A 16036-nucleotide genomic window follows, 5' to 3' on the forward strand; every position below is an offset into this window, starting at 1 on the left:
TTCTTTGGATTGGCCACGTTATTAATCTCGCCATTTTAAGGTGGATGATTGAGGGAGATGGCTTTTCTGTGACGCAGGATTGAATTTCTTTTATTTATCATTATTATTTATATATAATTGAAAGAATTTCATTACCAAGTCTCACAAAACACAAAAAACTGAGCCAAGTACAACAAAATTGAAGCTATATTAGTTATGCAGCAACGTCAGCCAGATTCAATATTTAAAATGATGAATTTACAGTGACGGCCAATTGATAAATGACCTCTTCACTGTCGACCTGAGCAAAAAGAATTGGGTGGCCAGGGAACTGCGGCTCAGTGCCTTGTACTGTGTTGGAGTCTGTGGCATCTGTATAGGGTTGATCCTTAAATGGGTCTGCTATTTCCTCAGCGAGGCACTCTGCATTATCATTTTTTTTCAAATTCAAGGATGTCCTAAAGTTGCTGATGCCTTGAAGAAGACCAATGAGAAGTCTGTGTTAAGAAAACAGATCTGGAATAAACTCCAACGTTCACTTAAAAGGTTTGTTGAGCATATTCTTTCAACTGTTGTATCTATAAGCTCGTGGCTGGCAGTTTTGTGGGACAGAATATTACACCAAGGTTTTATATTGTAAGAAACTGCCCTTACGTGGAAGATGTTGGGTTCCCTACTAGCATTGCAGTCCACTATTTCTGTGTTAAATGATTTGGAGCTCACATGTTCTCCCAAGAAACTTATTTCCTTAAAATGGCCTTGTAAATGCAGGATACAGCGATGCTTGGTGCTAACATCCATGAAGCTGACGTTGAAGTAGCATAACTGCTTGCTGAAGGAAGAATATCAAGAAATCAAGAACGAACAAGCTTATGATATCTATCCGTCTCGACTTTTAAACACACTAAATGGATATGTTTTCTTGTTTCTTCTCGTCTCTCAAAGCATGCCCGATTCTGTTCTGAAGAGAATGCATCGTTGATAAAAACGTCGGAATTGGGAAGGACGTCGTTCTTGCAAAAGGTATGGTTCAACAAAATGCTTGTTCTAAATGCTTTGAAATATAATTTGTTACTGGAAAAAAAAAATTAATATTTTCAGTCTCTTCTTAAATCAAAGATGTGATCATTGGATACACCTAGTCACATTTGTTCTGAAATTAAATGGTTAGTGATTCAATCGGTCCTCCCTGGAGTTTTGGGCAACCATGTCAAGAAATTGTTTATCAGGTAGTTTTTGGTAAAAAAGATTACGGTTTTTAGCCGCCCTGCTAGTTTGCAGGGCATCCTAGAGGCTGATGGATCTTGCGAAGGCTTCTGCATTCGATTTGGTGTTCGATCCTTTTGAAGCACTCAATTGTTCAAGATAGATTTGTGAAATAATTTTTTTTTTTATTATTTCTTCCATCATGTTTTTGTCGATTAGGACGGGCATCAAGAGAATAAAAATGACATGTGAACTGATCGATATGAGTAGCAAAGTGGTCTTGATGCAACATGCCTCATGGCAACCGCGACCTTTTGTTTATAGTATGATTGTGCAATTGCAAACAGTGTAAATAAAATTAGACGGGGGTTGCAAATTTATTTATTAGAACCCTAAATTTTAAAACTTGTGACCAACAAAGAGATTAAACTTCTAAATTCTTATCTCCATTGAGCATATGCAACTTTAATTTGTATATCCTATCAGTTTTCATATAAGTTGTTTTTTAAAATATATTTTTAAAATATATATATATATATATATATATATATATATATATATATCAAAATAATTTTTAACATTAATACATAAAAAATCTAAAAATACATAAAAAATAATTTTAAATAAAAAAAATCATGCACAATGTCCCTACATTTTTACTTCTGAGTATAAAGAATCTCTGGAAGAAAAACTCCTGTTTTTTTTAACCCAAACATTCCTGTTGTTTTTTCTTATTGAATGGCATCACCATGTGGTTTCTAACACGGAGCCTTCTCCCTCCTCTAAACCCCTTGTGATAGACTCGAGTCTCTCGACTCTTAAAAGATTTTAGCTGACATGCGAGAAATCCTTCCTCTCTGTCTTATGCAGAATTCAAACAACAGTATGACAGAAATCACTGGCATGATGGTAAACTAGACCTTTAACATAAATTTTCTATCCCAGAATTGTCAATACTTCTCCCAGTATTTTTTTTTAGTGATTTGCAGGCATTTTCGCATCAGAAAAACGAAAAAAACTAAAAAGGGATAGAGAGCATGCTGCCAACCAAGTTCATAAATTCAAATATATTGGAACTATAGAAAAAGCTCCTCGCAATTAAACATCAATTCGTTCTCATATCTTTGCAAAACAAACCGCTCTTCTGGCATAATAATACTGGTAACATTGCATTTCTCATCTGAAAAAGGTTTTCTGCCTGTTCTTCCAGCTCGATGTAGATAATCTACAGCAGTTCTTGGCAGATCACAGTTGTATATATGAGTTATTTCTGGAAGATCAACCCCTCTTGCAGCAATGTCCGTTGCAACAAGAAGATAGCCACCTCCTTGTCTCACTTCCTGCATCCAAGAACTAAAAACATCAAAACAAGAAGATATGGACGTGGACAACAAGGGCATGCCAGAAACGGAACTATAATTAACTGACGTATCTGTTGCTATTTTCAATTTTATTCTATGCTGGATAGCAAGTGTCAATGGTTTACTGTGAGAATTTCAAAAGTCCAGGTCAAAGACAATCTTTTGTAGAAAGTATAAATTAAAATTAAAAAAGAAAGAGTAGAAATGGTATTCATCCTTTGGATGGTCATACACAATAGACAAATGATGTTGAATATACTGATACAAATTAAAATTGTTTTCTTCGTTGCATCTAACACTAGGCACCCATGCCAATTTATGCTGCCCTTTTGACACTGCACTAAAAATAGAAAGTGTAGTGTCAATGTTTCCATCCATTATAGACACAAAAACTAGACAATACTTACAGATAATGAAGCTGCTCGTGAATTGAAATTCATGTCTTCCTCCAGAAGAAGGATTTCTGAACAACCACCATATGAAGTTTTCAGAAAGTCCACTAAATCAATTGTTGGTGGAGCATTCCCAGCCTTTTTTGACTTCTCAGACTGAATGAATAGAAATTAAAAGGTTTAATTTACTGCATAAGCCTGTCCTCTTATGGAAAGAAAGATAAAGATCAAATTCACCAAATAGCTTGCTAACAAAAAATCTAACTTTGAAGTCTGCAAATATCCACGAACTCAATAACTTAGCTATATTGACAAATGATCAGCCTAAGAATTAAGACTTCTCTGAGCTGAGTGAAAACATACAATTATGCTTGACAATGATGCATACTATTCTTTTGTGCCACGTATTCAACAGTACAATCATTGAAAGGAATGGCAGAGTAAAGAAATCAGACCATTTGAGATTTATTGTTGACATGACTAGAAATTTTTTTTGTCAACTATTATCAGGTAACATGATACTAGTAAAATGCTAAAATTCAAAAGAGAGCTTAAATCTATTCTCAAAATTACACTCAATGTATCAATTTTTGAAATGAACACTTTGAGAAAGATATGTTGCACAAACCTGCTCACCAACAAAAATAATGCCAGACTTGGGTGTGTCAGACTGCAGTAAGGAGAGCAATGTTTGATGCCTTTGCTTTTTACTGCATATCTGTTAAGAAACACAACGTCAGTCCACTTTAAATCAAAATCATTAAGAAGAGGGGCAACTACCAATAAAAGGATGTTGCCTGTAACAGGAAAAAAAATACGGGAACACAGACACAGTGAACACGTACAAACAGCCAATAAACTGGAAAGTGTTATGGAAAAGGCATCATGAAAAATATTCTTACCACGAATCTATGTTGCAGGCATGTTGGCATGGGCTCAATTGGATTTACATGGACATGAACTACATCTCTCTGCCAATACAGATACATAATGGATATCAGTGGTATCATTTATCAAATTCCAATGAAGACAACCTTCTTTTTTTTCATGAGCGAAAAGCTTTACTTAAAGGAACCAAGTGGGTGCAAAAACATGCATGAACAAGAAGATCTTGTACAACACAGGACATATACAAAGTCTGTAAGAGAAAGGACAACCTTGGTCCACTTCTGCTGTATGCAATCATATAAAAATCGGTTGTGCTGAGGGATAGATGCACTAGCAAAAACTGTCTGACGGCTATTGCATGAAGAATAAGATGTCAAAAGCTTTCGCAGGGAACTGACTTGTTTTGAAGAGTTGAACATGAAATCAACCTAGACAAGCAATGATATAAAAAGTCATTCCTCCAAAACAGTGTATAAAAAGCAGTTATGGAAAGCAATAAGAGCATCTGTGCATCAGTCTCAAAACTCTGTAGGAAACAAATCAAGAAATTCAAAAACTGTACCCTAATTCAAGCTACACAGATAGTTAATTAAAAAAATTTCTAAGAAGCATCATTAAATATTCTACACACATTCTAAAAGCACCAGACATTGAAAGAGACGAGAATTACCTCATCAATAACCAGCACTTGCATTGATTCAAGTTTAAGCAAGTGCTTCTCAAGCATTTGGCACAAGCTAGCTATTGTTGCCACCACTATTGTAGGAGGCTCAGCCTGAAACACAAATTCTATCCTCTTAATACTGGTGCAAGTAAATAGATACACTCGATATAGAAAAGTGAGAAACTCCTGACTAATAGCAAGATATATCGTAATTCCAAACAAGTGAAAATTGCAACTTTTTGATAATTGTTGGCAAACAGTGCATATCAATGCAAGCAACCACAGTTTCTAAAAGCTATCTGGGAATTCTTACATTGGAAAAATCTAATGAAATACCAATAGCACAGACAGAAGAATAATTTTTTATAGATACTTTACATCCATCAAAGTTGTTTATGCTCTGAACATTTCAGATACTTTTCCATCATCCTGTTTTCAGTTCTAAGAGAATATTGATTGATAGCTAAAATAACAATTTGCATAAATTCATGTAAGCCTACCACACGACAAAAAATCATATCAAGAGGATGCCGCACCTTTAGCCAACTCTTATGTCTCCTCAACATCCCTCCATCTAGAAGCGCCATGACGGTGCAAGAGTTCTGCTCCACATCATTCTCTGTAGGCGTTGCAGCCAACATCCGAGCAACTTTTGTAACCTAGTTCGTAAACAGACAACCAAACCACCATTAATGAGATGCTCCAAAGCATCCAATTACGATAATGAGCATCAACTTTCAATTTATCACATAAAAGAAGACGCGTTTACTTCAAAAGGGAAAAAATATCAAGATTATTACTTGTATGCCAAGTTCTCGAGTAGGCACCACGATTAGTGCTTGCACAGCCGATCTTTGAGTATTTATAACAGAAAATATCAATAATAAGTATGCAAGAGTCTTGCCAGAACCTGTCTAGTGAATAAAAAATGAGATCTCGGTTAGAGTTGTAAGGTTTTCTAAGCTATTTTTTACACGTTAAATTGGAAGCAATCAATGAAACAGAAATCAGTAAAAAAAATAGAGAGAAATTAACCTGAGCATGAAGTATGCAGTCGCGGCCGCTAAAAAGAACAGGCAAAGCTTGTTTCTGTACATCCGTTGGCACCGCATATCCAACCTCTTCTACCCTGAAAAATGGAGTGCATAATATAGCTACTCAGTAATTTTTTCTTTCTTTTTTTGTTTAAGAAATCATTGAATTCAATAATAATAGTAAAATCAATATTAAATCAAATTGAAATCGCAAAGAAATTGAGAAATTAAATGATTATTGGACTGAAATTTGCCTGCGCAGCAAGTGCTCGGGCACATGACCTAGGCAAATTTCGCGGAGAGTCAAGGCCTCCCCCTTCTCTTTAGCATCATCAGCTACTTTGGTTAGCGAAGGGGAGTTGAGAATGGCCTTTAATGGACTAAAATTTGATCTTGAATAGAAGAGAGCTGTGTTCGAATACGAAATGTGCGACTGAAGTAGAGAAAAACCGGTTCGGGTGGGTTTCGAATATAAAACAGCGTGTGAAACTTGTGGAAGCAGCTGAGTAGCTGAGATTATGGGAGCCATTATCGGCTCACTCTGGTTCCCTCTCACTGCTTAGCGGCCAAAAAAGAACGATACTAGAGATTCATCCATTTGGGCATTATAGCAGATGGATTTAAATCCTCGGTAATGGCAGGACGCTTGCATACCAGAGAAGCGGGACCCGCTTTTTTTTTTTTCTTATGATTTTTTGGGAAGTTATTTTTTAACGCGTCTCGTGTATTGGTTAGATACCAATTGGCATTGTGTTTGCATCTGTTTTTTATTAAATTTAAAATTTTTTTTTTTGTTAAAATTAAGTATGGTTTGTACTTTTCTGATCGTTTTGACGTGCCGATATCAAAAATAATTTTTAAAAAAATAAAAAAAATATTATTTACATGTATTTTAGTATAAAAAAACTATTTAAAAAACAATCATTACCACACTACTTTAAACGTGCAGTGCGTGTTGGACCAAAGGGAATTAAGTCAATTAACAAGTCAAGAATAGTTTGCAACTTTTTTGTGCTGCCCCTTGTAGTTTATGGAATTTGTTAATCATGTCCGCGTAAATTACAGTTTATTATTGGGAATTTTTAAAAAGTTTTAATTTTTTTAGATTTAAATTAATATTTTTAGTATATTTTTACTGTTTTGGTGTACTCATATCAATAATTAAAAAAAAATTATTTTAATATATTTTTAAATAAAAAAATAATTTGAAAAATAACATTTAACATTATTTAAATACTTGTCATTAATTATCAAACTCATCTAATACTCTGATCATTTAATAATATAGTAATTTCTGTATTTCTATCTAATTACAAAGAAAAAATATTGTTTGATTAATCAAACAACTTCAACTTTTTTTGTATTGGAACTCATATATAATTGTATTTTAAATTTTGATTTTTATAAAAACTAAAATAACTTGTTTTTTTCTTATTTGTTTCGCATGTAAAAAATTATCTCCCAGCATCTTTAATAAAACATGTATTTTATAATTATAATTTTTAAAAACCACAGTTAAAAATATTTTTTTAATCTCAAATACAAAAGCTATCAGAACTCCAGCACATACTTTTGAACTTCAAAATTCACCGGTGCTCTCGCTTTTGATCATGAATTTTAGAGATTATAATCACAGTGGTTGTTGGTAAAAAAAGACTAATATAAAAAGTATGCTGGCTAGTGGCTGGAGGAGGGAATGGGAAGCAAGCTTTGCTTTCTGATCTGGAAGAAAAGGAGAGGGGGTTAGGTGAGGTGAGGTGATTTCCCAGCTTGGAAGAAATTTCAAGGCTTGGATCATATGTTGAAGTCATGATTGAGAATTGAAGATTTGCTGTGATTATCGAGGGGAGGGTCAAAATGTGTATAGTTGCTTTGAAATTAATTTAAATTATTTTTCCTTAATTTTTTATATTTCAATCAATTTTCCTTGTAATTGAAAAGACATAAAAGACCAACCTTTCTTTTTATTTATTTTTAATTAGCATGGATGTTTGGGTCAACTTGCGCGTATCTCGACTAATTCCACGAATCATGAAATTAACAACTATATAAACCTGCAGTAAACATTTTATTAACAACTATAAGGCTTAAAATTGAAACCATATAAAGAGCCCTTCTATTTTCATTAGTGATGCAAGGAGGGAATTAATGTTTTGTTACACAAGCATAAAAGAAATCAACTTCAAATAATGCACGAACTCTTGTGAGATTGAAAACTATTATCGACTAGTCTCATTTGATTTTAATTTCTCAATTACAAGAGAGATTATTAAAGATAAAATAAAAATAATATTTAATATTCTAGTTGTGATTATTTTTAAAGTATTTTTTTATTTGAAAATATATTAAAATAATATATTAAAATTTACTTAGCATATCATTGCTTAAATTCAAAACTTAAAAAAAAACACATGGTCAGTGTGGAAACAAACACATCTAAACGCGTATCATATATTGCAAAAATTAGATTTTTACTATATAAATCAAATGAAACGGTATTTTTCTAAATTTGATGATACAATGAGCTCTCGAGGTTTATATATAATTTACTAGCTACAAGATATTCTTTTGCAATAGGATATAAGAATATATAACCATACCATAATATTATTTAAATCATTTAGATGTTTATTTCTACAGCAACATTCTCATTACACAAGAATGGGCATGTATATTTATATACTTTAAACCATCAATCATGAAAAACCTAAATACTTAACAGTAAATAAAGCATTATATTGCTAGAAAACACCACACTAAACACATTGCTGATAAATTATAGTGTTGATTTTATAGTATCTGGAGTCTATGTAAATAAGTTTGTGTCAGAGAATGTAGTTTTGTTTGTTTTTTAAAGTGTTTTTTTATTAGAAATATATTAAAAATAATATTTTTTTTTTATTTTTTAAAATTATTTTTGACATTATTATATCAAAATAATTTAAAAATACTAAAAAAATATTAATTCGAAGTAAAAGAAATATAAAAATTTAATTTTTTTTAAAATATTTTTAAAACATAAAAATAAACAATATCATTGAATTAATTTTTTCAAAATATTAACTGTAACTAAATCAGCAAGGAATTTAAAAAATGGTTTGTTAAAATGAAGGTTAATATTATTATTGCATAAATGATAAAAGCACAGGGTATAACACCGAGAACGAGAAGTAAAAAATGTTAAAAATTACCACAGGACAAGGATTTGTAGCGTGACGGGGGTCTCTCTTGGAAAAGAACGGCTCGAGGGGCATTTTAGCAATCAAAGAAGAAAGGAATAAGATATAATTATCAAGTAACCATTATATAATATGGAAAATAACTCAATGCAAGAAAGGAGAAAAAAGAAGATTGTTTGATTCCATCAAAAACTTAAACCGTCTGAATCGGATTTCTTTGCCTGCATTTTCTGCCTTCTCGCCTTTCCCTCTCCTTGATCCTTTCCTTTTCTTTGACCATTCACGCGCGCGCGCGCTCTCTCTCTCTCGGTCTCTAGGGTTCTTTTCTTCTTCATCTTCTCCATTCAACTAAAACAGTGTCTATCTCTGAAATGGCGAATTTCACTTCTCTTACCTCTTCATTCTCTGATTCTCCAATGGTTTCAGCTGCTGCTGCGTCTTCGTCTTCTTCCTCTTCTTCTCTCGGAGCTGGAGTCGACGATGCTTTCGAAGACGACTCTTGCAGTATTTGCCTCGATCCTTTCACTGCTCAAGAGCCTGCCACTGTATTTTACACTATCACTCTCTCTATTATTAATTTTTTTTAAATAATGTCATCTTATGGACTGGAAAGTATTTGAATTTTTTGGTGATCGCTGTCGTGCTAGCTGTTGATTTGCACATTTCTAAGCACTGTTATTCAATTTCCTTTTCCTTTCAGGGAAAGGAAAAAAGAAGGTGAATGTATCAATTGGAATCGAATTTAAAAAGTACTAACTTTGCGGTACACTTACGTAGTGATTTTTTTTTCTTTATAAAATTGAGTTAAATTTATGATCTCTAATTGCTTCTTACTGCACCATTTTCTTTTTAAGAGAACTGTTGATGTGAAATAATTTCCTTTCCTTTTAAACCCAAAAGAAAATCTGTTGATGAGAAATAATCATAAAACCAGGATCCTGGGATCTCTTCTTCTTGTTTTTTTCTTTTTAATTTCTTCCCAACATATATTTTCTTGGTCTTTATATTCTAGTTTATGATCTTCATGAGAGATCGATGATACAACAACCAATACTAGAATTGACTCTAGGATGCTTTTATGGATACTATTGTTTCGTCTCTATTGTTGTTCTATAGCGACCCTTTGACTACAACTTGTCAAATGTTATAGCTCTTGCTCTTTTTCTCAACATGATTGCTTGTGATGTATTGTTGTCTTTAGGTTTTAAGTTTACTATAGACCTCTGGACTTGTTTCTTGTCTCAGGTTACCTGCTGCAATCATGAATATCATCTTCAGTGTATTCTTGAATGGTAGGTGTTAATCACCATAACATTTTTTCTAGCAATGGAGTCTTACGTGAGATTATGAAGCCATGGGCCTATGGCTGTCATTCATTTTACTTGTTTCTTCTTTAGGTCGCAGAGAAGCAAAGAATGCCCGATTTGTTGGCAGCTTCTTGTCCTGAAAGACCATGCCAGGTATATTATTTGTTATGAGAAGCGATATATGTCTATCTTTCTCTCTATTGTTCAGTTTTATGTTGATCAAAGCAACCTAATTGGTTACTGCTTCTGTTTGTGCATCTTTGTTTCTGATTCCGTTTTTCTAGCCAAGAACTTCTAGCTGCTGTCGAGACTGAGAGGCTCTTAAGGTCAAGGAACTCGACTCCTGCATCCATGATCGTTCCTCACTTGGATGATGATTATGATGTAGAACAGGTGATTATTTAGTCAGTTTGAAACCCTAACCTTTTCATTTCACTGTGTAGTTGCCTCAAAAGCTCTTCTTCTATTTATTGGGTGCTAATGGAAATTTTTAGGATTCCTATTCAGATGACTCTGATTTCGATGAGCATATTATGCAGCATCTTGCTGCCGCTGCCTCCAGCAGAGCTCATCATGTTCACGAAAGGGAGAGGCAGAGATCTAACGGACTTGGTCCCTCCCAGGTTATTGCCTTTAACTCTCCTGAACATGTAGCCACTGTTCAGCAAACATGCACTTCACCAGAAGAAGGTCAAACTTTAATTCATGGCTCATCAGTGATCAATTCACCAACTCCTGACACCCTATCAGTTAACATTCAAAATTTGTCATCTGTGACCCCTCCTGACGTGAACCAAGTCTCTACTACTGCTGTCAATAGCCCCTTCAAACCCAGGTATCATTCTGTAACTGCAACTTTTTATGTAGACTTTGTTTTTTATTTGGCAAGGTGACTGAGTAAACCAGAGGTTGAATGGGTCAGAAAATCTTTGAAGAACTGAAAACAATAGAGAAAAAAAACAAGAATGACCATTCCGATGCAAATGTCCTTGTTTTTTACTTTATGGCCAACCTTCATTTTTCTCCTTCATCATCTTTTATTTGGTCCTTCCAGAGAATTCTTCTGCAGTGGATTTCTTTTACATATTTCTTGTTGTCTGTAGCTAGACTCTCTCTCTCTCTCTCTCACACACACACACAAACACACACAACGTGCGGCTGCACACATTATCTTTCTGTATCTTATGTTTTCAAATATTCACCTTTCAGGATTCTCTTTAGACAGCCACCAACTGATTCTCCCGAGGGGCAAGGTTCACCAGAGGTGCTATCTCTCTCAGACTCTATTAAATCTAAATGGTTTGCTGCTTCAGCCAGGTAGATAAATGCAACTTGGTCTCTTTGTGACTGATATTTACTTGTTCAGTTTCTGCCGCTGAAGTACGTGGATATCTTGCAACAGGTACAAGGAATCACTTTCAAAAAGTACAAGAGGCATAAAGGAAAAGCTAGTTGCAAGGAATAATTCAGTCAAGGAGCTGAGCAAAGAAGTTCAGAGGGAAATGAGTGCAGGAATTGCTGGTGTTGCACGAATGATTGAGCGCTTGGATCTTACCTCAAACCGCACGGGACCCTCCATGTCTGATTCTGGTTTTACTGGGGGAACTTCAAATTTCTCCTGGAAGGGGAAGGGTGTGGAACAGAACATCATTGCTCAGGCTTTGGCCAAAACAAGTGAGGAAATTGATCGCGATACAAGTTTAGGTGCATCCTCACATGCTTCTGGTACTGTCCAAGCCCGAGTGGAAATCTCCCACGTGCAGGTTTGGAAACCACTGAAGAATGTTTTAATATATCCTCCATTGCTGAAATAGATTAGCGCTAGTATCTTAAAACTGTAGTATTGATATTACAAATTTTCCAAGTCATTAAAATATATATATGTCGATTGACATTGACAAACATGGAGGGTTAATCTGAACTCATTTGTGCCTCCCCCCCTGTTTTACAGAGAGGTCATTAATGCCATGGCGCTCATGCCTGGCAGCTTGACTGTGTTTTACCTTATCATCTGAGAAGGCATTTGATGCAAGGGACGTGCTGTGAAGAATCCAAGTGCCTGTTGGTTTGCGTCCTGCATCGAATATTTATGCACTGTAACAGTAACTAAGAATGGATTGCTGTCCCAGGATACTATTTCTTTTTGAAGAGGTTAAGATGAATAGTATATGGATTTTCTTAACATTTGCTTTTCAACTGCAAAGAAACTTGATGTTCTACCTTGTCATGCCCACTTCTGCTTAAAAATCAAAATTACAAAGAAACCAGACACTCACGTTCTACTTTGGCTTGTTTCCTTGTGCTTCCTATCACATATTTGTACTTTGATAGTTGGATGTGATTGGTGATGGATGTAGCTATTCATTTTGTTCTATTTTATGAAGTAGCGGCAGGGTACTTCTTATCAGAAAGTCCTGTTCTGTAGTGAACTGGATCAATTTACACGAACTTGATGCGATAAAAGAATGTCTTCATGCATGCTAAGACCTTTTCCAACGTAATGAAGTTCCAAGTATTTATTATATATCTGCACTGTATATAACGTATGAGGAATCATTTCTGTATTCTTTGTATTGGTATCCTTTGAAATTCAGCCCTGGGGCAGAATTTGGCGGTTGGAAACAAAATGGCAGGCTCAAATTTACTTTGTTACATGATTGGTTGGTGAATTTACTTTCCTGTAATATGAACTTACAATAATCATCCATAGATTGGGTAGCTATTCTTATTGCAGTTGAGATGCCATGCCAAATGGGGGATGGAGAGGAAGGCGCAACTTGCTGATGGGCGGAGACGCGCAAATTTGTTTCTTGGCGATAACCTGACCTGACGTGTATATTCATACAGAACATGCAAGGATAGAGTATACAGAAAGTAGCATGCAATATTTATCACCACCACACGAAACGCCATCCACCGATCATTTCTTTCTTCATATCAACAAAACAGAGATCCATCCCTTCGATTTTCCTATGCATATACATTTTGTTCACGCTGCTAGCTATAAGAGAAACGCCACACAGGATATAAGCCCGGGAGAACCCACTGGCTGATCAACCATTGACAATCATTCCACCTGCAGTTTAGAAAACATCCGATATCTGAAAATGCCCATAAATAGTACCTGTGGTTGGAATTTTTCTAGCAAAAGTACAACCTGAACCCGGTGTTACCCTGGTCTGACCAGTCTTCCTGACATTCTCCGGGTTTTCTTGAGCCACCCATGTAAATTTTTCATAAATGCCATGCAAAAATTCTTTTTTTCTTTACTTTTTATGCAAAACAAGTATCTATTTTCTAGCTAAACGCAAAACAGATCCTCGTTATTATTCACCAATAACTTGCATGCCACAACATCATGACATTACACATCAGTCAAGGGCTATCATGAACAGGCAAACCAAGTTTTCTACCGATGATACAATATCTTCTACATGAAGAAACTTCGAAGGCCTGGTGTATAAATGCACACAGGTAAGCAAAGCTAAAGAGCGACCAGGAGATCCTATAACACAATCACAAAGCAATTCCTGGCAAGAAAAGCTAGCCAAAGGTAACAAAAACCAGCCAAAGGCCATGAAAGCCAAACGAAACCTTAATAATGTATGGATGATCGACACTTCGTTGACATAAATCTTAAGAAAATTAGTTATCAAAGGTAAAATCCATAAAAAAACATAAGAGTAGAAAATCAAAACATGCCATTAACTCCAAAAAAAAAGAAAAAAAAAAAGAAAAGAAACATTGGAGCTTCTCTATGCTTGAAGTGGAGAGCCCCAGTGTTTCCCTCCCTAATTGTGGAAAGGATCCCATGTTTTGTGGATGAGAGCCCATCTCACTACTGGGGACTCTGCTATTATCCATCATTTTCATTTAGGGCCCAGGTATAAGTTCAAGCCGACCAGTGACAATGGCTACTGTTACTGCCACAGCCATTTCTCTAGGCATCGCAGGACCACCCTTATATTGAAAGAGACAATTGAAGGAAAAACACCAAAAGACGATTAAAGAATTAATAAGAAAATCTCCTGGCAAATTATCAGGACTTTAGAGAAACCACCAGCTAATTTCTTCCCCTTTTTAATGGGAAGAATTAGGTTAATGAGAAAATTACAGCATCTCTGAATTATTTACAAGTAAGTGCTTATTTTTTGGTCTTGACAATAAAGTATTTTTAATGGGCGAATCAGAATGATACATTAACTCAAACTGATGGGCAAATAGGATAAAAAAAAAATTCACTGGGCGTAACTATATTTCTGTCTTAATCTCGATTAAAATTAAAATTTTTATTTTTTCGCATTATAACATTCTCTGCGAGAGGAAATAGAGGTAAAATTATACTATAAGGTCGATAATAGTACTGATAAAAATTGAATGGTGCATCTAATGACCTTTATAAACTAATAACAACCAATTATACTTGGTTCAAGTGATCCAATCCTTGTTTTTTTAAAAAACAATTTTGAGTTCAAGTATTATAAATTGAGTATAATATTATTAGAAGAGTTTTACTCCAAGTGGATCATCCCGGCTCAATCAGATTAATTAAAGTCTAATGAACTTCTAGATACTGGATTTTGAAGGAAAAAAAAAACTAATAACAGCCATCTTTGTCTTTTTTACGTGGGGCAGTTATGACCTGTTTGTTTTTATGTTTTAAAAATGTATTTGAAAAAAAAATTTAATTTTTTTTAATTTTTTTTGCTTCAAATTAATACTTTTTTTTGGTATTTTTTAATTATTTTGATATACTGATATTAAAAATAAATTTTAAAAAATAAAAAATATATTATTTTAATATATATATTTTTTAAAATAATTATAATTACAGTTTCCTATTGAAGATTTCCTGAGCTGAAACTAGCTCATTCCCTTTACTTTCTAAATAAAAAATTTTGTTAATGATTGACGAAATCTATGACAAAGGAAAATAAATGATCTCTTTATTACATGTACGCAATAGTTTCGTACTCTTTCATTCTATCAACAGAAAAGTCAATATCCAATTTTATTACATGCAACATGCATAAAGATAATTCCAGATCCATGAACGAACATTACAAAACATTCCAGGTGGCCATTAAAGTAATTTCAAATTTGTGTTTGTAGTCTTTGTACATACTTTGGATAGATGGATCAGAGTGGCTTCCTAGTTACATGGTATGAAAATATAACCCATTAGAGTTTACAAAGTGAGTTTTCTTTTTAATTGTTTATTTGGAACGAGAATTTGGTAGGGCGGAGCTAAGTCTGCAAAACATTATTTATTTATTTAATATTTAAATATGAAATAATATAATATTTTTTATTTTAAATAAATGAGTTTTTAATAATATACCTTATTATATTAATTTTAATCTTCCCTATCATATAATATAAGCTCCACCCTTGTCCGGTAACAAATTTAAAATCCTATTTGCACTTGAGGTCTTGACCCAACGGTTGAAGGGACTTGTTTCTTTCCTCTGCATTCTGGGTTCAAACCTCACCGTGCACGCCTGTCATCCTCACGGTGCCTTACATGCTCACTGGGTTTGCAGGATGTTCAGTGAGCCGTGGGATTAGTCGTGGTGTGCGCAAGCTGGCCCGAACACCCACGTAAATAAATAAAAAAATTTAAAATCCTATTCGCACAAAATATTGGCAGTAGTTGGGAACACCTCCCTTGTATCTTTCATCAAAACCAAATCCTACTCTTCATGTTGTTTGTTGATTTGGATTTTGCTCCAAGTTTTGGCTTGCTTAGACTCAGAGAGGAAAGCATTTGAGATAATTCCAGCAGTCCGTTCTCTATGGCAGTGTTTTTTATTCGTTGACTATATCCATAGCCTGTATATAAAAATCATCTGTGAGAAAAAAAATCAAAAAGCAAGGATTTGGTTTCGTAAAAAATTGTTCAAGAACACACTGTTACAGAAAATCTTACTTCTCACCCTCATTTTGTTCTACAAGTTTAATTAACTTACAATGTTAATTATAATATAAATAACAATTAAGTTATATTTCATTCAAGTTATGAATTT

The 16036-nt window shown here is 34.3% G+C and overlaps 2 protein-coding genes across 5 annotated transcripts; one reads left to right on the forward strand and one right to left on the reverse strand.

Moving 5' to 3' along the window:
- Positions 1-2223: 2223 nt before the first annotated feature.
- LOC118046566 (DEAD-box ATP-dependent RNA helicase 58, chloroplastic) lies at positions 2224-6227 on the reverse strand. 3 transcript variants are annotated; one of them, XM_035055527.2, is made up of 10 exons: positions 5779-6225; positions 5526-5619; positions 5291-5404; positions 5027-5149; positions 4497-4601; positions 4096-4254; positions 3841-3909; positions 3567-3656; positions 2954-3094; positions 2224-2525 (listed from the first exon to the last, which is right to left on the reverse strand). In XM_035055527.2, exons 1-10 carry the CDS (start codon positions 6051-6053, stop codon positions 2262-2264), a joined length of 1434 nt encoding a protein of 477 aa, XP_034911418.1. In that variant the 5' UTR covers positions 6054-6225; the 3' UTR covers positions 2224-2261. The 3 variants fall into 3 exon arrangements, with proteins under 3 accessions (XP_034911418.1, XP_073268211.1, XP_034911421.1); XM_073412110.1 differs by having other exon boundaries at positions 5291-5400; positions 5779-5816; XM_035055530.2 differs by lacking the exon at positions 4096-4254 and having other exon boundaries at positions 5779-6227.
- Positions 6228-8840: 2613 nt separating this feature from the next.
- LOC118046565 (E3 ubiquitin-protein ligase RHF1A) lies at positions 8841-12534 on the forward strand. Of its 2 annotated transcripts, XM_035055526.2 has the most exons (8): positions 8842-9248; positions 9949-9995; positions 10101-10163; positions 10295-10403; positions 10505-10845; positions 11220-11327; positions 11413-11773; positions 11962-12534. In XM_035055526.2, the coding sequence occupies exons 1-8, from the start codon at positions 9075-9077 to the stop codon at positions 11971-11973; spliced, it is 1215 nt and encodes a 404-aa protein (XP_034911417.1). In that variant the 5' UTR covers positions 8842-9074; the 3' UTR covers positions 11974-12534. The 2 variants fall into 2 exon arrangements, with proteins under 2 accessions (XP_034911416.1, XP_034911417.1); XM_035055525.2 differs by lacking the exon at positions 11962-12534 and having other exon boundaries at positions 8841-9248; positions 11413-11954.
- The last annotated feature ends 3502 nt before the right edge of the window (positions 12535-16036 follow it).

The sequence above is a fragment of the Populus alba genome, chromosome 10 (assembly GCF_005239225.2).
Source record: "Populus alba chromosome 10, ASM523922v2, whole genome shotgun sequence".
Taxonomy (NCBI): Eukaryota; Viridiplantae; Streptophyta; class Magnoliopsida; order Malpighiales; family Salicaceae; genus Populus; species Populus alba.

What these genes read in the sequence shown, in the direction of transcription:
- LOC118046566 (XM_035055527.2), bottom strand. Translation starts at nt 6,053, where the DNA reads ATGGCTCCCATAATCTCAGCTACTCAGCTGCTTCCACAAGTTTCACAC. An exon ending in GCCTGCAACATAGATTCGTG is followed by an intron (nt 3,657 to 3,840) that starts GTAAGAATATTT and finishes GTTTCTTAACAG; the next exon opens with ATATGCAGTAAAAAGCAAAG. An exon ending in TTATTTTTGTTGGTGAGCAG is followed by an intron (nt 3,095 to 3,566) that starts GTTTGTGCAACA and finishes CTATTCATTCAG; the next exon opens with TCTGAGAAGTCAAAAAAGGC.
- LOC118046565 (XM_035055525.2), top strand. Translation starts at nt 9,075, where the DNA reads ATGGCGAATTTCACTTCTCTTACCTCTTCATTCTCTGATTCTCCAATG. An exon ending in CTTCAGTGTATTCTTGAATG is followed by an intron (nt 9,996 to 10,100) that starts GTAGGTGTTAAT and finishes TTTCTTCTTTAG; the next exon opens with GTCGCAGAGAAGCAAAGAAT. An exon ending in ATGATTATGATGTAGAACAG is followed by an intron (nt 10,404 to 10,504) that starts GTGATTATTTAG and finishes GGAAATTTTTAG; the next exon opens with GATTCCTATTCAGATGACTC.